Source organism: Anopheles nili, chromosome 2 (genome assembly GCF_943737925.1).
Source record: "Anopheles nili chromosome 2, idAnoNiliSN_F5_01, whole genome shotgun sequence".
NCBI lineage: Eukaryota > Metazoa > Arthropoda > Insecta > Diptera > Culicidae > Anopheles > Anopheles nili.
In genome coordinates this window covers 15,332,896-15,355,372 of record NC_071291.1, presented here as the reverse complement: position 1 = coordinate 15,355,372, position 22,477 = coordinate 15,332,896, and the positions used below count along the sequence as shown (strand labels likewise).

General features: G+C 46.7%; 6 protein-coding genes across 6 annotated transcripts; 5 read left to right on the top strand and 1 right to left on the bottom strand.

The window, feature by feature from the left end:
- Positions 1–166: 166 nt before the first annotated feature.
- LOC128722168 (glutamate--cysteine ligase) lies at positions 167–3,551 on the bottom strand. The gene is made up of 4 exons (XM_053816006.1): positions 3,290–3,551; positions 2,196–2,940; positions 1,352–2,125; positions 167–1,276 (listed from the first exon to the last, which is right to left on the bottom strand). Exons 1-4 carry the CDS (start codon positions 3,549–3,551, stop codon positions 1,108–1,110), a joined length of 1,950 nt encoding a protein of 649 aa, XP_053671981.1. The 3' UTR covers positions 167–1,107.
- Positions 3,552–8,707: 5,156 nt separating this feature from the next.
- On the top strand, positions 8,708–10,019 carry LOC128731709 (hornerin-like). Its single transcript, XM_053824840.1, has 2 exons — positions 8,708–9,654; positions 9,772–10,019. Exons 1-2 carry the CDS (start codon positions 8,748–8,750, stop codon positions 9,921–9,923), a joined length of 1,059 nt encoding a protein of 352 aa, XP_053680815.1. The 5' UTR covers positions 8,708–8,747; the 3' UTR covers positions 9,924–10,019.
- A 1,899-nt stretch (positions 10,020–11,918) lies between these two features.
- On the top strand, positions 11,919–12,998 carry LOC128730504 (uncharacterized). The gene is made up of 2 exons (XM_053823557.1): positions 11,919–11,973; positions 12,053–12,998. Exons 1-2 carry the CDS (start codon positions 11,919–11,921, stop codon positions 12,865–12,867), a joined length of 870 nt encoding a protein of 289 aa, XP_053679532.1. The 3' UTR covers positions 12,868–12,998.
- A 3,116-nt stretch (positions 12,999–16,114) lies between these two features.
- LOC128731321 (probable glycoprotein hormone G-protein coupled receptor) lies at positions 16,115–17,052 on the top strand. The gene is made up of 2 exons (XM_053824431.1): positions 16,115–16,268; positions 16,367–17,052. Exons 1-2 carry the CDS (start codon positions 16,199–16,201, stop codon positions 16,684–16,686), a joined length of 390 nt encoding a protein of 129 aa, XP_053680406.1. The 5' UTR covers positions 16,115–16,198; the 3' UTR covers positions 16,687–17,052.
- Positions 17,053–19,850: 2,798 nt separating this feature from the next.
- LOC128731320 (uncharacterized) lies at positions 19,851–20,712 on the top strand. The gene is made up of 2 exons (XM_053824430.1): positions 19,851–19,972; positions 20,050–20,712. The coding sequence occupies exons 1-2, from the start codon at positions 19,909–19,911 to the stop codon at positions 20,643–20,645; spliced, it is 660 nt and encodes a 219-aa protein (XP_053680405.1). The 5' UTR covers positions 19,851–19,908; the 3' UTR covers positions 20,646–20,712.
- Positions 20,713–21,828: 1,116 nt separating this feature from the next.
- LOC128731322 (glycine, alanine and asparagine-rich protein-like) lies at positions 21,829–22,473 on the top strand. Its single transcript, XM_053824432.1, has 2 exons — positions 21,829–21,920; positions 22,000–22,473. Exons 1-2 carry the CDS (start codon positions 21,851–21,853, stop codon positions 22,314–22,316), a joined length of 387 nt encoding a protein of 128 aa, XP_053680407.1. The 5' UTR covers positions 21,829–21,850; the 3' UTR covers positions 22,317–22,473.
- The last annotated feature ends 4 nt before the right edge of the window (positions 22,474–22,477 follow it).

Below are 22,477 nucleotides of genomic sequence, written 5' to 3'. Positions count from 1 at the left end.
GTGTATTTTGAGAGATAACAACATTTTTTGAAATAATGGATTAGAGAATCTTTCAGAACACAACGTAAAGGTAAACCACTTTAGAATTATGTGTGTATATATCTTTCTTTCCGCCTCGTGTGAGAATCAGCCAGAGTCGCAGATATATCTTTTTCGACGTGTGTATAAACCATAATGTGTTTTATTTAAAATCTAATATAAATCTATGTATATGTCTGTATAACAATTTGTTCTGTGCTGCCCTGGAAATTTTCAGTCAACCATTCTAAAACCTCTGCGGACGAACTGCTTTCGCAAAGCAGCCACCGCAGTGGGTTCATCATTGTCGATGATCGATGTACAATGCAGTGAGCGATCGATTGGACATGGTCCATTTTCACAACTACTTCATTTTCCTTTATCATTAACCTCAGCATATGGATCTTTTCAGGTCTCTTCGTAAATGTGATACCTCAGAGTGCCGATTTCGTCTATGTTTCATCTTCAGTTTTTCATTCGTCGATGTTTTCACACTTGCCAGTTTTTGCAAGTATACAATTACGGTTCTGAGAAAACATCTTTGGAACTTGCAAATCAGGACATGAGTGTTTTAGTCTTGTGGTTTGAAAAACGCAAAGAAAGATGTTCAAAATGCTTTCGGCACAACAGAGCATATTCTCTCAGCAATGCGACATCGTTGTAAACTTAACAAACATACTATAATCTACTGTAAACGATACATCAAGGCGAGTTTCTCCTCTCCTGGAGATTGGCAAAAATAAGCACGATGAAACAATAATAACAACGAATAATCAAATGAAAAACAGCCCTCAGCCTTCCTGTTCGGGAATGGTGCAGGGCATATGAGACCCTTGAAAAGCCACGGCAAGAAATGCAGTATCACGCAGTATCCAATCATTGCCAATTTATCGCAGCCCTAACAGCCACATGTAGTGTGAATGGCGATTCAATCTAACATTGAACATCGAAATACCCGCATTCGGTTCGGCGCCAGTAAAACAACTTTTCTGCACTCACGACGGGTCAGGCGACCTTCGTGAGGCGTCTGGGCACGGTAATAAAAGTTACTATTAAGCGCACACAAAATACACGCTGCAACTGAAACTACTAACACCGTTTGGTGAGGTGCTTCTCAATGGCTGCCGGAATGTTATCCGTGGTTTTTGAGCTGATATTATTGCCCAACAGTTCGGGGCACGCCAGCACGCCGTCCTGGATGTCCTTTGCCTTACGCAACAGGTCGTAACAATTGCCCTCACTGATGATGGAATCATTTCTATGGAAGCAAGAAAAAACAACATCGATGAGTCAACGTTTCTCACAAGCTGAACCATCTAGTACTTTTACTGACTTGTATTCAGGATGTGAGACGACCTGATTCCTAATCCAGGTCGCGGTCGTCAGTAGCTCACCAGAAGCACGCTTCTGTATTAGCTTCAGGTACTGCTGAATCGTGCAGTGCGTATCGGCATCCACGTCCATCGAACCTAGGTAGCTGTTAATCAGTGGCACCAGCCCTGGAAATCCCTCCTTGCCGTTAATAATCTGATCGATTGTCATTAGTTCATATTCGTCGGACCCCGAACCAGCCGATTCGTCAATTACGCCATTCTGTTGCGGTTGCTCATGGGTCTGTCCTGGCGCTTCATGCTGTGGTTGGCCTGTCGGCGGAATGGCGGTGATGTTTTTCTTGAACCAAAACCGCTCCGTCAGCACGGCACCACGCTTCTGCGAATTTTGCATGTTTTCATCCACCTTGCTGATGGGAATAAGAAAATCGAGCTGATACGACAGGATGACACGCGTCAACAACACGATGAAGCACACGATGGCGGCATTCTCGAAGTCGGTCAGCTGGGCTTCACACGGTCGGAACTCGACGCGCCACCCAATTGGCGAGTTTGGCGGTGGTGGCTTAAAGCGCATCGTTTGCCAATTGGTCGACTGAATGTTCTCGAAGTGATCGGTATCCTCACGGTCGTTCTGGTGCACTTTTTCGCTGAACAGCGAGACTGAATCGCGGATGAAGAGGTGCGCAATATGCTGCGCCAACAAATGGTCAATGTCGCCTTCGCGGAGCCGCTTGTACAGCGTTTCGTCAAGCACCAAAGGCACGTCATTGTACCTGTTTGAGAGAACAAATGAAGTTAGCCTTGGAATGCAAAATCGAAACTAAATAGAACCCCGGCACGTACTTCTCTCCTGCTGGCGATAAATAGGAATCGATTGAATCGTAGCGCGATTTGTAAATGCGGAAACGGTCGTGCTTTAGCGGTACCTCACCGCGTTCCTCTCGCGTCCGGCAGTCCACCGATGCCGATATAACATTCCACCGGCAGTCCACATCCGTCAAGTGTCCTCGGTAGGCCGGACTAGCTGCCGTCAGTGCGAGCATTATTGGACACATTGGTGTCAACTGGTCATACAATGTTCGCGCTTCGCTGATGTTACATGCCTGGAATGTTAGCTGCAGGCAGCAACATCCCATTCCAAAGCCCATCGCGTCCATGTGCACGTGGGCCGGATGGGATGGGATGCTTCCTTCGACGGGCGTTTTTGTAAGCCGATCAGGATAGATCGGCAGATTTATGGACACCTTCTCGCCGCGTCGCTGGCGGATGTTGCGTGTAAGCGTCTTAAACCGCGGATGACCCGGAAAGATGGCTTCGTCGGGGAAAAAGTTGGACCGAGCTGCACATGCTTCATCGTCCGGCGTTGGTACGGCCGGTGGGTAGGTGAATCCGGGGCATCCCAACCGCGGAAAACTCGTAATTGACATGACCATTTCGTTTTCCGGCAGTAGGGCCGCCACCTCCATGCGCCGGTAGCGCATGTTTGCTTCGACGACGTTGAAGTGAGCCAACAGACCTCCGTATGGCTTGCCTGGGGTGCCCTCGACCATGTATGCCCCGTACTCCGGGCGCCAGAGGGATTTGACTCCTGCAAAAGATCGTACACCAGTTTAACGAGCATAGCTACGACAATTCACCCAACCACGACAAATATGGCGGCGGCGATCGTAAAGAAATTTAATACAGTGTTTTCTATGTCCACTCCGCACGCTGTTTGCGTTTTATCGCTCGTCGTATCGCCCCAACCGAACGTGATAGCAGAAATCACGTGTTTCGTATCGTTTCTAGTGGATCATTGTTTTCCAGCTCGCGTGTTGCAACGGTTTGTCCCATTAGTTGCGTAGTTGGAATATCGGTTTGGCCGGACGACGATCGATCATCGTTATTTTACAACGTACGTACGCCCCACAGGCATTCCCCGGTAGCCCCCGTCTTACCCTGCGGATCTGCGGCTTCTTTTTCGTTTAGCTTGGCGAGAATTTCTTGCGCTCTTAGCGAAACTTGCACAGCACGCTGTTCGTCGTCGAAGCGGACGATTATGTACTCCACTTCATCGCCCCATTTCAGTACGTCGCCCTGGCGATCCTTCAAGCGGGCGAATAGATTGATGAACTGCTCGATGCCATGTTCGCGAACGTGTTGCGCTAGCGCTTTGGTTTCGTCCCACGTTAGAGGACTTCCTTCGCTTAGCAAACCCATCCTTCAGTATCCGGAAGTGCAATGACAATGCCGAAGAAGATGAATACAAACACTGGTGGATGTCGTTAATAAGGTCGGTTCAACTGCTGGAACGAGCTCACACTATGTGGATAAGAGCTCAAAACGTATAATCGAGCGCTTCAGCCTGAAATAAGAATCAGAAAGCAAACATGAAGGTTTAGGTAATTGCCACAAATCCACGAAAAACAAGTAATTTATCAGTTGATTAATTTACAACCTATCGTGCTGCATGATTTCGTATTGAACTAATCTTTCATTAAATGTATATTCTGCTTTAATCGTGATATTAATAAGAATTCTTCATCTCGGTTTATTAGAATAATTATCATTTCTTAGAAGAGAGTATTTTCCCTAATGATTCAGTGGATATACCACAAACGGCAACTAGCAAGTATGATCAATTGATTGCTATTGACATATCTGCGAAAACACTTAAGGGCAAGAATAGCCACATAGTTTTTGTATCTAATTACGAGATGAAAAGATCTCAATAAAGCTTGATCATATCGAATGATCAAGATGAAAAAGAACGAAAAGCAGAAAGAGTGGGTAGAAGGGGGAGTTGAGGGATCGTGACATAGCAATTTTTTGCAGTTATTCACAACGAATCCCTGGCGAACGATGAATCGATTGAAATAATGTCCGTAACCACGCGACACAGCCACGCTTCGCAATAACGATGAATGATGATGAAGCAATGTTTAGCGTCAGTAGAGCCGCATAACTGCTAGGCGACAATTTTCATGATCGCAAAAGAGATTATCATTTTTTCAATGGAATTAGAATGATACAAAGCTTATGTGCTTTCGCAAGATAGCGATAAGCCAAGTACAATGATAGAGCATAAAGCTAGTGATCGAAACCGAATGGAAGACACTGCGTCCGGATTGCATTACGCAATGCATATCCGAACAGTTGCATGTACTTTGTGCTGGATAGGTTAGAGACCTAGAGAAGAAACCACGTAGGTTTCACTATTAGTATCATAGATCGCAAAGCATGGATTCGAATTGAAGGTCACAACGCATGCATCCATTTGTCGGCATTAATTTTGGTTGGCTGTTTCAACCATCGGGCTATTCGAGAACAAGTAACGATTTGTTTTCACTTTGCACAAGTCGGTAGTTGCCATCGCAACCTGTGGTGCTACTAGAACTTCGATTTAAAAAAACATCTTTCTTCTAAACGATTCTCGGCAACCACGATCACGCACAAAATTTCCTCTAAACGCACAGAACCACGTTTCAGCCAACGCAGTGATTTCGTTACATTGCACAACTGATACGTGTTTGTTTTATTTTTGTGACTTCATCCGGGAGCATCGTCGAGTGGCGCAATTCGTTTAACAAGAAAAAAGGGAAGAAAAAACTACACGCAATCTAGGAAAGCTAATCACCCTCGCGGGAACGCGCTGAAACAGGAGGAGAACCAGACACGGAACGGCACGATTTGGTCATAGAAAAACGTTACGATGGTAGCGCGCGCTCGGTTTCTCAAGACTCACAGTAACGCATCCGACCACGGTGACGGTGTACTAAATACTAGCGTAGCGGCGCCGTTTCGCTAGGGTAGTTGTTTAGCCGAGGGGTGGCGTTTCTCCATCATCGTTCAATGATGATAACGGCGGCGACGATGATCATGATGATGGATGCAATGCAATGGAGTTAAGTGTGTGTTCGCGACCTACCCACCAGTCGCACGTACCACAGAAGTAACATACTCAATTATCGCTGTTTATTTTAACAATGCCTGAACAATCTTTTAGAGTCGCTTGAACGATCTGAACGAAAAATGATCACTCGCAAATTTCTGCAATAAATTAATTTTTTAGGTTGCGAGATGAAAATGCTTTTTAAACAGAATCGGTATTTTTAAACCAGACTCCCAGTCTGATTGGGAGGAAACATAATATAATTATTTTTTTATGCTGTCAATCCTATCAACACGTGCATTGCAAGGACGTTAAAATGTTGCTCCGGGGAACTTGAACCATGCATAACACGACTTTTTTCCATTGCAGTAACGTTCAAGGATAGATACAGCGATCAGCGTCGAAAAAAGCCTTGGAAGTTTATTTACACAATCTTACGTCACCTGTGCTCCGACAACTTGAGGGGCTTGTGCACTCAACGATATGGAATTATCGGGGACGAAAGTGATTCAAAAGCCTCCTAGGATGTTCTGGAAAATGCGAATTGTTGTCATGTGATTGGTCGCCCGATGAAAATCGCAAGTCACTATCCGGAAATTACAATGCGAAGAACTCATGATGTTACTGTTAATATCGGTCGATTCTACGGCACCGGCTAAGATAACATGCGGGACTAAAACCACACCTGATAACAACCCTCAGTACAGATTTCCACAATCGAAATATACACCACACAATTTTTTATGGGATTCGCACGCTTAAATACAACCAAACGCTACATAAGGCAACATGTAGGAAGTATAAGGTATATTAAAACTATTCTGGTGTAATAATTGTATTCCGGCTTTTTCATATCACTTTCACATTAGTTCGCGAATGCTACGGTTATTTAACTATTTGAATGAAATAATGTAACTCACTTAACAGAACCTACAGGATGCGAACAAACTTTGGCGGTCAGTATAATTTTCCGAAATCAGAATAGCAAAAAACACTTTTCAAATTCCACCTATTTGGATGAAGGAGTTATTTACATTTATCACGAGGAGAAACAATCCTATACCTTCTTCTTACATCGTTTTAAAATTTAGTCCTCGCTGTACTGTCAACGTGTATCTTAGTGTGCGAGCGTTTATATTAGCATGCCGAAAGCCTTTTAATCTTTAAACTTAGATCAGACATCATGCAGAGCACATAGAATTTATAATCTTTAAAATTGGATTAAATAATTGAATCTTGTATTTACATGAAGATCTGAGAGCTCCTAATTGCAGCAATTTTCAAATATAACTTTCTATTTCAAACTCATTGTCTATGACTGCTGGATTCTTCTGGTCGAATTTGATCATGATCGCTTGACTAAGTTGATCTTGTTTTTTTTCCAAAGAAATATACAAATTAGAATTCCAATACTTATAAATCAGTTTATAATTATAATTCTTTATTTATTCATTATGTGGAAACTTCTGCTGTTGACAGAACCTCTTACTAATATTACAAAAAAATCTCAAAAGATTGCATACTTTCGGGGGATGTAAAGACAATAAATTCTACAAAAGTATGTATCAAATTTACTCACGATAATTAAAAAATATATAATTAAATTAGTATTTTTACAGACGGTATAGCAACTGATTTCTGTGCTGCTTGTATGGCTTTGCATTGAACAATTTAGTAATAAAAGCCTCAGAATTATTAGTTATCGTGCGATCGTGTTTTGCAAACTCATAATGCTGCATGATAGGCAATAATATCGAACTTGAAAAACCGGTTCTACATTTGGAGGCTTGTATGAGCATAGAAGGATTAGCTGAAAAATCCTCTTTTGAAAATGAAGAAGCGGCAATTAGAATTTCACAACAACCTGTTTCCAGAATTTCAAGCAACCCCTTCGGCGGCTTTACACAAAATCGTATAACACTGAAAACAGAACAGAGAAAGAGGCATTTGCTCTAAGACGTTATTTTAGCTCAGTATTCTATCAACCTGCGCATAGTTTCTACATCATAACTATCATTTCTCTTCAAACAACGGTAAACGAAAATTCAATTACAAAATGCATATGCAACGGGTCTTCTCGATTATATTCTGTGTGTTACCATTAATTACGAGCTTCGCAAGCGGGAATCCCCATCGTGTACAAAGAGGCAAGTATGAACCACTGATTAATGCACAATATGTTCGCCGGGCAATGAATCTCTACACGAGATCATTGTCCTATAAGCAATTTTCATTTTATGTTCAAAAAATGGTTGAATTTAATTAATTCATTTTTTTTGCCTTATTTTAGCTAACATACAGCAAACGACTCAAGTCCGAGAGCTACCTCCAACATTTAGCGTTGTGCAACCAGAAGTATTCTTCGTTTCATATACTGATAGCAACAACCAATATGCGAAAAGTTCATCTCGTAGCGCTCTTCAGCCTGCGGTCAAAATAGCTCCCCAATCTCTGCGTTATCAACCGTCTGTATCTACGTATTAGAAAGGTATATTAAGAGCATAAAAAATTGCATAGAAACCTGCATAAAAATTGGAATAGTCAAACAAAACTGAACGGCAACAAAATAAAAGAATTTTAATTCAAACAATAAATAGTGTTTTGAGCAATAGCATTTTTGAAAAAGAGTATATTTTGCAGACATTATTTATTAATTCAATTATAGTAATTAATAAGCGAATAACAAGTTGATAATACTTTAATTTTTTTTCAATTTCAAAGCACGCGCTTGACTCATTTCTGCATTGTCTGGCAAAGTAGCTCACCGCAGCTACCGCATAGAGTTTGCTTAAGTTACTGCAATTATTAATCTCGTAACAATACCGGTTCTTGAAGCGAGTAAATTCGAGCACATAGAGATCACATACATGCAGCTTTTGTTTTGCAGACGTAACATTTCATACACTTTTTTACTCGCTAAGTAATCAATTTCACAGAATGTTTTGCCTTAAATGTGAAACGCAGATGAGCTCACGAATTTCGCCAACACCGTACCAATGCCATGCGGTACAGAGCCCGGAGTAATAGATATGATTTCAGGGCCAGGGCCAGCAACGGCACGGGAAACTTCCGATCGGTCTCGTCTAGTCTTGCGGACTAGCAATGGAACCGGTTGCCTGCGAGACGATGGGTCGAGTGAAAACAAGTTTCCCGACCTCTAGCCGATCAAAGACCGGTGCGTGTGTTCCGGAGGGATTTCCCCAGTGCGAGCCGAATTGGATGAAGCAAAAAATGGGACGGGATTTCCATCCCTCGTCTCGGTCAGTACAGTGGGGCGAAAGTACGCTAGCGGATCGATAATGGTAGCTCCTATCAGCTGTTTTGATGCAGGTACGACCGACGCGTAACGCGGGTCTATATAAACATAGAACATACTCCGAAGCGCTTAGTCAAGGCACTATCGCTTTCTGAAGTAGTTCTGCTTTCTCGTACGGTTCGCGTGCGCTGGCGTATCTGGTGGTTTGCAACACATTTGATAGAATTAAAATAGCATACGAGCATTCGCATCAATCAGTGGCTTAATCATGCAACGGCAGCTGGTGTTACTTTTCGTTGTCGGAGTATTCGTTGCGCACGGTTACCCAACCGATGTCGGTCATCATGGTGGTGGTGCAGGCAGTGCAGCCAGCAGCTCCTCTCAGTCCTTTGGAGGCTTTGGAGCTGGTTTTCCAGCACTGCCAGGATTCCCTGCAGCGCCAGGATTCCCTGCAGCGCCAGGATTCCCGGGTGCGATGTCGCAGCCGCAACTGGCTGCCTCTGGCCAAAACTTGCCTGGATGGAGCCCGGATGTGTTCGGGAAAGGATTTCCATTCCCCGGACATGGCAGCAGCTCCGGCAGTTCGTCCTTCTCCAGCTCGTTCTCGTCCAGTCACGATGGCAAGATGACCGGGTCACAATCCCACTCACAGTCGGGTAGCCACAGTGCCGGTCATGGTGGCGTGTCAAGTTCGGGAAGTTCCGCTGGATCACAGTCCTTCAGCAAGGATGGCCATGGTCATCATGGCAGTGGCAGCACCAGCGGCAGCTCGGCTGGATCACAAACAGTGTCGCAAAACCATCACGGACATGGCGGTGCCGAATCAGCTGGGGGTTCTGCACACTCCATCAGCCAGGACGCGCATGGACACGATCACGGAAAAAATCTGCACAGTGGAGCAACCGCAGGTGCTCAATCTCAGTCGATCGGTCAGGAACACCACGGAGATCACGGAGCTGTTGGTAGCTCGGCTGGTGCACAATCGCAATCTACTGTAACTGGTGAGGGTCATCACGGTCATCCTGCGTCGGGTAGCTCTGCCGGAGCAAACGCTGGTTCTCACTCTGGACAGGGTCCGCACCATGGACATGGATCTCCAGGATCTGGTAGCTCCGCTGGAGCGCAATCGCAGTCTATGTCTGGTGGTCACGGTCATCACGGCCTTCCTTCATCGGGTAGTTCTTCCGGTGCACACTCTGGTTCTCAGTCTGGACTGGGTTTGCATGGTTCTTCTGGATCCGGCAGCTCTGCAGGGTCACAATCGCAGTCTAGTCATATGCCGCAACACGGAGGTCATCATCAAGGATTGGGTGGGAATCACCAGCAGTTCCATCACGGTCAAAGCCGCGACGGAGAAGGATACGGAGTGCGCCTGAGCACCGACGAATCCAAGGATGGAACGATTAAGAAAACCGAAAGTGAAGCATGGGTCTGGAAGGACTAAATATGCGGACTGTCTGCTACACACCAGCGTACTGTATTTATGATCATCACCGTTACTGATGATACTAGCGTTAGTAGGATAATAAATTAAACTAAAATTTTACATGTTTGGAAAATTTTATTGTTTGCTGCTGATCTCGGTTATTGGTTGTCAGAAGTGTCCTGTCCTTTCCAGCAGGCATCGCAGCGGCACCTCGGCTGGAGGACTAACAACCGCCGTTGTTTCAAGCTATACCAGCTAGAATATGTACGGATATGATCAAGGCAAAAATTAGCACTGTGCAGAAACCCGGCATACCCAATCCTCATCCATTGACTTGGAGCACAATCGTAATCTATTCCTGCCGGTAAGGTCACGCTCCGTCGGCAGCACTCCAGATTTGGCATTATTACGTAGCAGTATAAGGATCATCTGATAGAGCATTATTGTGACATCAAGGTCTGGGTTTTCACGATCACTGAATTCCATCCTGTGTTTACAGAATTTCTTATCAACCAACACTGATAACTGGAGCAATGTAAAATAAACGTGGCCACACGAATCTAGTGCAGTAGCGTACAGTATACGATTCAGTGTATGATCCTGTCTATGCAGCAACTCGGCTGGCGGAATGTATGTTTCTCGAGTAAGCTCTATTGTGGTGGAAAATTTCATTGTGGCGGGAATAAGTATTCCCAGCTCCCTTCTGGAAGCCCACCATCAAGGATCAATATTTCCCAGTGAAACTTTGGTGCATATTTGATACTATAGAGGAGCATTTTATGATGATCAGGATAAGATGGAGTTAACAATCCGTTCTTTCTGCGCCAGCGAAATGATAAAGGATTCTCACATTTTCTTCGAACTAGTAGCGCAGATTCCGTACGTTCGTCATTCGAACCGGGCGACTGACGTACGAAAAAGGACACCGGAAGCGGTTTCAGTCACAATTTTGGTGTTCGCATGATCGCAGGACGATCTGCTGGTACTGGCAGTGTAGTGTTACGATAAACTACTTAACTTACTGGATGGACTATGCCATGAATGAAATGTTATCGAAGCGAAACCAAATAACGTCAACGCCGTTGGCCATTACGATTTGTTGATTCACAACGCAGATGTGAAATACAGAAATGGGGAGAAAGACCTGCCGTGTGTGTATTCACGTTAAGACCAGCGCTGTCAATCTGACCCCATAACATACCACGCAAAAATCATGATCGATTGGGGATGTACGCATGATGTTTTTTTTTCCTGCCTGTTTATTTGTTTGTGATGGATTTTTGCTGGCCCGGATCCGCCACAGGATCGTTGGGTTTCTCCGGGCCGGCGATAGAATGATTTACAAAATAAGACAAAAAAGCTCACCGTGACTTTGGGTTCTCTTTCAATCGGAACCCAATCACCGCATCAAACATGTCCAAACGGGCAGTTCTTGTACGCACCGGGCCCGTCCTTCTTCTGGCCACTCGCTCACTCCCTCCGGTCACGCGCCCGTGAACATCGCGTTTCCTGCTAAAGCGGCTCGATCGTTCGCCTCTTGCTTCGGGAGCAGCATGTTCGTGGTTCTGACAGGAAGGATGGCAAACGGTACGGGTTGTGAGCAGGCTGGTGGCAAGCCGGTACCCCATGATGATCCCCGACGTTAATACGACCGGCTTTTGCACGGTTTCGCTGGGAAGCCGTCGTCGATCGAGCTACGAGCCTACACCGCCTGTGTATGTGTCAGGGGGGTGCACTGTTTTTCATTCGATCTCCCTGCCCACCAGCGGCCGCCCGATAAGGGTTAGAGCGATCAGTGGGGGTGAACGGCGGTGGCAGAGCACGAACGAACCGCCATGACGGTACGTTAAAAGCAGGATGCGAGACGCGTAATTGAATCACATCGGGCAGATTCAGCTGGTGCACGGAAGCTTCTCTGTTCCCGCTGACTGGCGAAACACAGTGTGCCGCGTGTAGATAGTGCTTAACGAACACATCCTGAACGTGGAACTCGTCGACCCGAGTGCATACACGATGCGCTTCTCGGTGCTGCTCGTTTGCGTGGTTACTATTTTGGGGCACGATGTTGGTAAATAACGCGCATCAGTGCATCGGCGCGTCTATACGCCCGGGTTGACTGCGTTTTCTTCGATTTCGTCCCTTTTCAGCCGGGTACGCCAACGGGTTCAACTACAACCAGTATCCTCAGGCGCAGCTGAACGCCTGGACGCAGGCTTGCCGCAGTTTTCAGGCGCAAACTTTGGCCACTCAAGCCCAGCAGAATGCGTTCTTCGCCAGCTCGTTCCCGCTAGTGCAACTTCCGCCATTGCCCTTCACGGATCTTTGTGCGCAACCCGGTTTTGCCACGGCTGGTGCCGGAGCCAGTGCGGGAGGCTTCTCGAGCCACGGTGGCGTCGGAGCGACATCCTTTGACAACCGATTCGGTGGTGACGACGGTGGTCATGGCGGTTCTGGAGTGCATGGAGTCAGCGTAAGCAGCACTTCGAATGGATTTGGTCAGGGTGGCACGACGGTCACACATTTCGGAAATGGTGGCGCCTCCACGAACTACATTCCGCATAATAATGGCGGCAGCTTTTCCACAGCGAATCGGTTTGGCGGCGGTTCCGGACAGGGCGTGAGCGTTTCCTCGTTTGGAACGAACGGTGGTGGTGGTGGGTTTGCTACGGCAAATCGCTTTGGTGGATCTTCCGGTGGCCACGGTGGTACAACGCATTATGTCTCGAACGGAGGTGGTGGTTCCGTCAGCTCGTTCGGACCTAACGGTGGCAGTTTTGCTTCAGCCACCCGGTTCGGTGGCTCCAATGGAGGCGGCCACAGTGGTGGAGCCTATAGCAGCGGCCACAATGAAGGTGGTTATGGCGGTGGTAATGGTGTCGCTGTGGGTGCCAGCGTGTCCTCTACGAGTCACGGTAATGGGCAAGGATCGGTGCAAACGAGCGTTTACAAGAAGCACTACTAAATGACGATTACTTCCCTCGATTGCAAGGATAAATGCGCGAAATTGTGATCAGATCACGTCCACTAGTGTTAAGCATGGTCATCTGAGTCCCAAATGTAAACCTTTGGCATGCCACATTCATAAAATCAGTAATAAACTCTGACCAACGAAGGTATCTTTCATGTGCATATACTTATTTACTACTCTGCGAACTTTCTTCACATTCTGCCATTTTATTCGATTGGTTCAATAAAAAAACTAGAGATCACACAAGCGGTTGCTCAACAACATGGCAAATGAGTCGCCCCAATGGGTCTTAGAGGCCGCGATCGTCGTTTCCTGCTGAAATGTCTTACAAGCGACATGGCAAATAAATATTTACATACGTCCGTAAGGATGGTGCGAGCTCCGTTCGATTGGCACGCATAATTTTGCACATTAAACCTCATTATGCTGGGGGGCGCCCTACAAAAAGTAAAAGTTACATAAGCGACCCATCCGCAGAACCGATCCCAAATTTGGTCTCCGCATCGGTCGAGGGCGAGCAAAAGTCGAATTTCGAAACTCACGCCAAACCGGAGTAAAATCCCTTGTCTGGCCACAGAACCGGCCCAGATGTACGAAAACGGTCACAAAAATCGCAGATATAACAAAGCGAACGAGTATGCCGTACGAAACATCGGCAAACAAAAAATAAACTCGATCCTTTCGGAACAGGCACAACGCAAAGCGAATAGTGTACGGATCGCCCCGGGGAGAACCGGTTTCCATCCGGTCTTAAGCCACCGAACGACGCATCCCTGAGGATGCAAAAGAAGACTAGCCGTGTGATATGTCTTCGCACCGTAAAATCTGAGCCCCATTCCAAGAAGAAGCTAATACCCGGTCCGGCCCACACGGACCACGGAGCCAGTTAAAGTGCTAGCTCACGAAAACCGGTGATCGCCGTCTGCCGAACTGCTTTGCTTCGAGGAAGTTCGTTGCGATGATAAATTGAAGCATTGGCCTCAACCGAGCCCTGCAAGTAGTATCTATCTATCAACACATGGCACTTGGCACGACAACATTTCCGGTAAATCCCAACCGTGGGCTTGTGGACATTTGTTTGGGTTGAAAACTTCCCTATACGCTTGGGCTCAATAACCCGCAGCTTTGTTTGTGCTAGCGTTTAGCTTCGTGAAGGTTACACTAAATTGGGCCAACGTTGGTCTGGGAATTCCCCGTGGTAGCGAGTTGACAACCTGTTGACCGCACCAACAACCATCGCCGGGGACGACAGCATCCAGCAGGCGATGGGAATTACCTCATAATCTTCGACTTCGACTCGAAAACCCTTCAAGTAACACCACCCAATCGTTCGCCTTCGGTTCCACGCAGATTCGACCCAACGACCCAACGAACTTCCGAAAGAATCAAATTACTTCCGTCCCTAAAGTAGAACCGGTTTTTCTTAGTTTGGCTAATGTCATAAATATAGCCGTCAGCGTGGTTGTGCTCGCAGATAGCAGGAAAAACAAACTCTGCTGAACAATACCATCTCACGAAACGCCAATCAGACCAGACACGACGTAACCAATTTTTAAAAAACCGCACACGGACTCCCCAAACATCTAAGCACAACCTTGGAGGCTATGTTTACACCTCGCTGGGGATGTTCGTTCTACGCCAAAATAAAAACATCATCATCGGTGATGTTTCTCGTCTTTGTTTGGCTGTGGATGCTTTTTTTTTTCAAGAGAGCAAAAATATTCAAACATAAGCCACGATTGGCCGCCGCCAGGAGATCACCATCAATTATGTTAATGCTTCAAGCGCCCGCTCCCGTTGGGCGACATCGTGCGGTTCTGTGGGGGTGAAACTTTCTCGGAAGAGCATTTGGAAAATGATTATACAATCGAGAAAGTAATTATTGCTTCTGCTCCCGGTCGGGTCGACGCGGGGCAGCTTTCTCTCCAAATTTTGGCAATCAATAAAAAAGTAAACACCTAAACGAGATGCAACGTAAAAATAAAACGAGTTTTGTTTCAGTTCCCGTCCATCGGAGCGGAGTCGAAGCTGATGTCTGATAACATTTTTGGAGTTTACTGCACGTATAAATGCGTGCAGCAACGAGAGATGAAACGAAAAGCAAACTCATAAAATCGAAAACCATAACCGCGATCCTTTCTGGCTGATCTTTCTGCTTCTCGTTGATTGCAGACCTCTTCGCCGCCAGTTAGATATGGGTTAGTATACGAGTTGTCTATTCCCGCCCCGGTTGGAGGGATGTTGTTTGGGTTCGAAAGCCATATCCACCGCCGGTGCGAAATGAGTCAGAGTCGCACTCGAAAAGCCGGTTTTTAGCTAAGAATTGTAAAGAAAATTCGGCACAAAAAAAAACACGAGACAAATAAACAAAGCTAACAAATGGAAACGCAAACTTTGAAGCAAACCCCCCATTGTGGTGGAAGAAGACATCCGCTGAACGAAAGCAAAAAAAAAAATACATTACATTAGTGTTTATCGAACGCTTTGGAAGACACTTTACGAGACACCGGCTCTTGGCTAATGGTCGCTATGACTGCCTCACCCTCACCGGTTGGTACTTTCCGGCCATCAACCGATCCACGGGTTTGAAAGTCGATCTCCCACACACGCACACGGTCCTGCAGAAATAAAAATGTCCACATGATAGCGCGAGACGCGGCGGGAAACAGATATTGCGTGTGTTGGGGAAGGGATGTGCGCCATTGGGGCAAAATTGGGCACCAAACGAAAGGAAGCTGTTGGTCGTTGGGCTTCTGGAGCAGGTGAAGGTGAAGGCGAAGGCGGTACGAAAACGGTACGATTTGATGACAAAATTTACATCTACCCAAACCGATCGTGCACGGGCGCGTGTGTGACCGAAAGGTAAAATGTCTCCACCGTGATCATCCCTCCAACCCCTAAGGTTTCACCCCCACCTGTGGCTGTGTGTGTGTTCGGGTGTGATAGTGGCAGCATGCGTCGCGTCCAGTGCGTCCCTGGACATCCCCTACCACCCCCCTCCCCCCTCGATAAACTGTCGGAAAACTGGTCTTGAACGATCCGGTCGCTTCTCCCCAAAAAACCTACAAGGCCCTACGGGCGCCTCGGCGCTAGCCAACCAAGCGGAAGCTGGTGCCGGGTGCGGTGCCTAGGGTGGGGAGGCACTGGGAGGCGTCGTGTGCGTGGAAATGTGGGGACAGTTCCGATGGACAATATATAAAGCACGGCGCAGCCTGGATGAGCGATACCATTTGCCCAGCTAAAGCCTACCGAGTCGCTACCACCGTGTGGTTTCATTTCGTTCTCCTTCGTTTACGTGCGGTGTTGAAAGTTTAAACATTTCAAGATGAAAGCTATGGTTTGTGCTCTTGCCCTGGCCGCCGTCCTGGCCGTAGCCAACTGTGCGCCGTACCAAAGTGAGTGTGAACCCTGCCTTGGTGCCCTGGTGGCGGACGTTGTGACCACCAAAGATCTGTTCACGAGCTAAACATCCTTCCAATGTATATTTCCACAGTCGCTTACCTGATCCCGGTCGATGCCCCGGTTGCCCGTGTGGCCCGTTCGGCGCAGTTCAGCGGAAGTGCTGCTAATGCCGGTGCCCAATCGTTCAACTCTGGCGGTGGTTTCCCCGGATTCGGAGGCTTCTCGGGATCGGCCGCTAATGCCGCTTCGCAGTCGTTCACCGCTGGTGGATTCCCAGGACATGGTGGATTCGGTGGATCTGCAGCTTCCGCCGGTGCTCAGTCGTTCTCGGGTGGTGCCGGAGGATTCCCAGGCTTCGGAGGTTTCTCCGGATCGGCGGCCAACGCCGGTGCCCAGTCGTTCAGCGGTTAAGCACCAGCGCATCTAGCCTGCTGACCGATCGGTGTCGTTTGGCACCGTGCGCAACAACACCCGCGTGGAATTACGCCGGACAGGAGAACAGCAAGCATAAGAACGATACGCATGTAGCTCTACTGACGGCCAGGATTACGTTCTAGAAATCGGTAGTCTGTACAAAATACACACACAAACACAGCAAACACACGGTAAACCACTAAATTACAATGACTCTCATGACACTTGCATCTGCAGTTCGTGGACGCAAAGCGAACATCGAACGGACGACAAATGGCAACATTGATACCGTGAAAAGAAGAAGCAAACTCAAGGTGGTCGATTGTGATACGTTTGGATAAATTATAACTTCTTTGTTTTAAACCCTACAAACATGTGTTTTATTGCTCTCCTTCAATGATGTCTCCTGTTGCACATCCTGTCCGCGGTGCAGACAATGGGTAGTAAATATGTCCTCCTTCTGCGTAAAGTACGTTTGATGCATCCAGTTAGCAAGTCAATCAACGGCAAAGACAGAGATCCCAAAGACAACTCACCAAATCGCATTGCTTTCGTCACGGCCAGTGACATTCGGGGTTCGTCGCTTGTTTGCGAATTACGGCGTTGAAGTCTTTTATATCTTTTATATCTATCACGAACCGGTTTTACCTTTTCATGGGTTTATTTTGTTTTGCATTTTTATACTACGCAAAATGTTGATAATTCAAATTAAATTTTGTTTGTATAAAATGTTTTGTTTGTATAAATTTAAATATTTCCACGGTAGCATTGCAGCGCTGGCAGATACCATGATTTTTTACTCCATTTTACAGCCTCTTGCGATTGTTTTATTCGCAGCCATAAAGATCGGAAGAAATCAGGCCTGCTAAGATTTCCTTTCAGAATCCGGATTTTCATTGAGGGAAAAACCCATGGATACAAGGCTGCATATGAAACAGAACCATGCACCAACTTTTTCCTGTTTGATTCAAGATCAACGACATGTGTCTAGATTGTGAGCGCGACTGCTTCGTAATACTACTGTCATCGTTTAATTGAGAAAACATTTATTAGACTTTTTTTATATCAAACAACTTTAACTTCAACTTAACTAAACTTAACGACACTACTATTTAATGTACTTGACGAACATTTGTGTTTTTATATCAGCTCTAATGGACTACAACCGTGTCAACAGCTGCTTGCCGTAATTTACATGAATCTTCAGCAAACCGTATCGAAGGTTAGACAACTGTAAGTAAATATATTCGCGAAATATATTCAGCTACGCTCCTAAGACTACAAAAAATATGTTTGTTTTGAATTCATTTCAAAATTTATTCGTCCCACTAGTTTTTTTTAACCATCAAAAAATTCATTTTTTTCTCCAGAACAGCCAATGAAATATTTTGCGGAAGACAAACTGATAAAATCATAAAATCAAATCTCAAGGTGACGCCAAAAGAACAATCAACGCTTCAGCAGCTACGCTGCAAAACATAATCCACGCTGCAGAAGACAGCACACAGATAATAAGTTAATTTTCGCAGCAATAAAGCTGGAACGACTAGCCGCCGTCCATCACGCAACCGATCGAGGTCAACTGAAGCTAAAAAGTGATACAATATACAAAAAAATATCTAGTGAATTCTGTGGTCGTATGTGTTCCGCAAAAGAGCCGGAGAGCTCAACTTTGGCTTCATTAATTTACAGCGCTTTTAAGGATGGTCGATATTACGACCTATGCTTGGGGTGGTTCAAGAGTACACTAAACAGGTTTTCATCGAACAGAAAAAAAATCCCATATGGCCGCAATTTCAGCCACTGTCAAATTAAGACTATGAAATCCCACAAGGCAATCATCAAACTGATTGCACAATGTTTATGGCAGTTCGAACAATAACTTGTTGTTTCGAAACGACTATATTTAATTGTTTATTTTACCACAAGTACAATTACAAGTATGGTCTAGCTGCGAGTACTCAAAAGGCAGGGGTGTTTCGGACAAGTATCATGATATGAGTCTGCCTCATTTATGTAAGGGATTCGAGAAGCATCATCTTATGTGCTGTTTGGAAAACATAGTCTCCGTCTCAGGCCTTGGTTACAACCGAAAGAAAATCACCCTCTCGGCCCCCCGCTTAATCTACCCAACTCCACCGTGTGTAAAAAGATCGCATCACACAACAAAGAAACTCTTCTGGCTTTCTCTGCTTTCGGTGTCCGTGTCTTTCCGTTCTCTTTGGATTGTTGAAATGACAGCCACAGCTATCAAATCCACTGCTCACCCAGGCTGGCAGCTTAAGAAAACCAGAACCAGCCATCGAGTGGTGCTCTCGTGCGTATGTGATTGCGGAGAAGATCAGCGTTTTCGTTCTGTTTGTCCTCCCGGCAAAATTTGGTACATCAATCATCGAGGTGCTGAATGGCTCGAGAACGCCGAAAGCAGATTGTGCTCCATTCGCAGATCGACTCGCACCTCCAAACCCGCTAGGGCTCGTCCGATGTGGATGTGCCGGGTCAGAGTTCCACCCGGGGCCGGGAATAGGCTTAATTTCGTGCCACCCTTCTGAAACCCCGCTAGCTTCTGAGCTCTATCCTTCACGACACGACGTGATCCGTCGCCATCAACACCGTTTCCCTTTATATACCCTCTTGCGCCGAGAGACGATCGTTGATGGGCGTAATTCGATGGACGCGAAACGGACAGGACGCGGTTTAAAAACTGGATTTCAACGCTCAAGAGTGAACCATGGGCAGGAGGGAGCGTCTTCGTCGGCTGAGACCAAGGGATCAAGGGACGAAGGTGTGCAAGTGCGTCCACCTCTTGGACCGCGTCCACCTCGACCGTGATTTTAGCTGCTGACTCACAGCCACCAATCCGCGACGCGATCTCTGGAGGGGTTCAACCGAACCTGATGAGCTGACGAGGAATGATGGTGGAGAACCGGGAGAGCGGTCTTGCAGCCGACAGCCGATCCCGGGGTGTCGTTCTGAGACGCACTTCCCAGGGATCGCACCACTTAGCGACCCCTCCGATCCCTTCGGAATCGCTCCCAAGTCCCCCTCCCGGGGTGTTTCATGAACGTTGTTAGCACGTAGCTCCAATACCCGTGGGGATTGGCAGTCTTGGCGGGTGTATATATACTGCTAGGATGCGTCTACTGGAGCATCATTGCGCAACCGCAAGTCCAACGGAATCGACGTAGTTTTCACAGCTAGAGAAGCGAGCCGCGTAAAATGAAAGCGTTCGTGGTGTTTGCTGCTGCCATCCTGGCCACCGTTACTGCTGCTCCGTATCAGCGTAAGTTGCGATGACTCCTGCACGAAGCTGAGTGTCGTTTGAAGCTGACAGGATCCATCTTGCTTCGGTCGTTACAGTGATCCTGCTGGACGCGGAGGATCTTCCAATTGCGCCGATTCGCGTGGTACGTTCTGCATCGGGTGGTGAGCTGAGTGGCAGTGCGGCCAATGCTGGAGCTCAGTCCTTCAACCAGGGCTTCGGTGGTTTCCCAGGACATGGCGGTTTCGGTGGTCTGTCTGGTTCGGCCGCTAATGCCGGTGCGCAGTCCTTCAACCAGGGTGGCCATGGAGGATTCCCCGGTTTCGGTGGTCTCTCGGGATCAGCTGCTAATGCTGGTGCACAATCGTTCACGCAAGGAGGCGGTCATGGTGGTTTCGGTGGAGGACTCGCAGGATCGGCCGCAAATGCCGGAACTCAGTCGTTCACGCAAGGAGGCGGTCATGGAGGTTTCGGAGGTGGATTGGCCGGATCGGCTGCTAATGCCGGTGCTCAGTCGTTCACGCAGGGAGGATCAGGTGGACACGGTGGGTTCCCAGGATTCGGTGGATTCTCTGGATCAGCCGCCAATGCCGCTTCGCAGACGTTCACGCAGGGTGGAGGTCATGGTGGGTTCGGTGGTGGACTGGCTGGTTCGGCTGCCAACGCCGGAGCTCAATCGATTGTAGCCCATTAGACCCGAAACAACCGGCATGGGCCGGCATTCGAGACCAAGAAACCGATCGCGAGCTTCACCCAGGAACCGAAATTATTTACTTCGTCCACGTTAGCCGTAGCGAGCAATCGAAAGGCAGTACAAATGAGAGGTGAGGAGCCATTTGCCACCCACCCCTCGACTCGGCGGGAGTTTTTGTGATATTGAGTATCTCCAGACAACGTCCAAAAAAATGAACGACAAACACAGAGCAACGAAATTTTCATCGTAATTATGATCGCGAATAAAAATGACAATGAAAACGAAAACAAATGTTTTATTCAGAAAGCGTCATGAGCCAATGATTCCGTTCCGAACGATCGTTCTGGCAATGCCCGAAACCGTGACATTGCTGTGACCTTGTAGAGTGATTATTTTGGAGCATTTGACCTGTTTCTAGTGGTCGATTAGAGAAGCGTATTCAAAACATGGCTATGCTCTGGTTAGATTTTACCGTTATCAGCTGTTTGACCTACTGTTCTTATGTATGATTCGGTTCCTGCTTTTAAGCATTGACACATTCTGAAAAACATCATCAAATAACAAATTTTAAGTTTTAAAAAATTAAAAAAAAATTCAAAACTAAAACTAGTATTAATAATTTGATGTAGAAAAGTTGATTTTATGTCGTCTGCTTTACGCAGCTCAAATGCGATTTATCCGTTTATTGATCATACCTGATAATGCTTATTCAATTTTATGGATATATGTTATATGATGGTACGAATATCAGTGCAGGTTTAGCATGTTATTGAAATATAAACTCTCTTGTCGATGAATTAAAGATTTTATGGTTATCTATAGTATATGCTTCATGACATCATGTTAAATACATGATGTTCCATGTTGTTCCATGTGTGCAATCAGCTATCGTCGATCGATTCCCGCTCGATTCCGGGCTGCTGATGGAAATTCCCAAGCCAACGGAAAAACCGTGCAACTTTATGCAGTGGACGTCTTCCTGTTCTGTACTCCCGCTCAACTAGATTATCTCAGACAGCGCTACGAGGGTGTTTTTAATTTGGCGTTCAATGCCGCATCCCGTTTGTACCGGTTTTCCAGCTGATAACGAATGTGGACTTCTGCAACCGCTCAAGAGACCGATCACCGGTGGCAAGTATAAATTCGAATCTTGGCTTTGCAGAAGTTATCAGTACAATTGTGGAGCTCTCTTCGGAACTTTCAAAATGAAATTCTTCTCGTGTCTTTTGGTTCTCGTTGCTTTCGTGGCCTCAGCGATATGCGCACCGGTGCATGGTAAGTGTTGTTCTGAGCGCAACAGCTGATCCCGAGGCAGCCCAAAAATATGCAATTTAATATTTTTTCCATCGTGCAGAAGGTGAAAGTCGCGTCGTGAGACAGGTGGGAGGATTCGGTGCTTCCGGATCCGCAGCGAATGCTGGTGCTCAGTCGTTCAATCAAGGCTTTGGTGGTTTCCCGGGACATGGTGGATTCGGAGGATTTTCGGGTTCGGCCGCATCGGCTGGAAGCCAGTCTTTTACGCAAGGTGGCGGTCACGGTTTTGGCGGATTTTCCGGATCGGCTGCTAACGCTGGTGCGCAGTCCTTCTCCCAGGGTGCAGGTGGATTCCCAGGTTTCGGAGGCGCTAGCGGATCGGCCGCCAATGCCGGTTCTCAGTCATTCGGAGGATAAGCTCTTCGCTTCAGCAACATGGCTGTAGCGTTGGCTAAGTATTATCGTAATCGCAAAATGAACAGCATCTGTGCTAGGCAAACGTAGAATTTATGCAATTCAGTAACGATTTGGAATTACGACAGTCCACTCACAATCATTCTTCACTACCTATCCGTTCG

Excerpts from the sequence above, each read along its gene's own strand:
- LOC128722168 (XM_053816006.1), bottom strand. The coding sequence starts at position 3,551 with ATGGGTTTGCTAAGCGAAGGAAGTCCTCTAACGTGGGACGAAACCAAA. Across the intron at positions 2,941-3,289 it reads AGAAGCCGCAGATCCGCAGG|GAGTCAAATCCCTCTGGCGC; the intron begins GTAAGACGGGGG and ends GATCTTTTGCAG. Across the intron at positions 2,126-2,195 it reads TTATCGCCAGCAGGAGAGAA|GTACAATGACGTGCCTTTGG; the intron begins GTACGTGCCGGG and ends TCTCTCAAACAG.
- LOC128731709 (XM_053824840.1), top strand. The coding sequence starts at position 8,748 with ATGCAACGGCAGCTGGTGTTACTTTTCGTTGTCGGAGTATTCGTTGCG. Across the intron at positions 9,655-9,771 it reads TCACGGCCTTCCTTCATCGG|GTCATCATCAAGGATTGGGT; the intron begins GTAGTTCTTCCG and ends CGCAACACGGAG.
- LOC128730504 (XM_053823557.1), top strand. The coding sequence starts at position 11,919 with ATGCGCTTCTCGGTGCTGCTCGTTTGCGTGGTTACTATTTTGGGGCAC. Across the intron at positions 11,974-12,052 it reads TATTTTGGGGCACGATGTTG|CCGGGTACGCCAACGGGTTC; the intron begins GTAAATAACGCG and ends GTCCCTTTTCAG.
- LOC128731321 (XM_053824431.1), top strand. The coding sequence starts at position 16,199 with ATGAAAGCTATGGTTTGTGCTCTTGCCCTGGCCGCCGTCCTGGCCGTA. Across the intron at positions 16,269-16,366 it reads CAACTGTGCGCCGTACCAAA|TCGCTTACCTGATCCCGGTC; the intron begins GTGAGTGTGAAC and ends ATATTTCCACAG.
- LOC128731320 (XM_053824430.1), top strand. The coding sequence starts at position 19,909 with ATGAAAGCGTTCGTGGTGTTTGCTGCTGCCATCCTGGCCACCGTTACT. Across the intron at positions 19,973-20,049 it reads TACTGCTGCTCCGTATCAGC|TGATCCTGCTGGACGCGGAG; the intron begins GTAAGTTGCGAT and ends CGGTCGTTACAG.
- LOC128731322 (XM_053824432.1), top strand. The coding sequence starts at position 21,851 with ATGAAATTCTTCTCGTGTCTTTTGGTTCTCGTTGCTTTCGTGGCCTCA. Across the intron at positions 21,921-21,999 it reads GATATGCGCACCGGTGCATG|AAGGTGAAAGTCGCGTCGTG; the intron begins GTAAGTGTTGTT and ends TCCATCGTGCAG.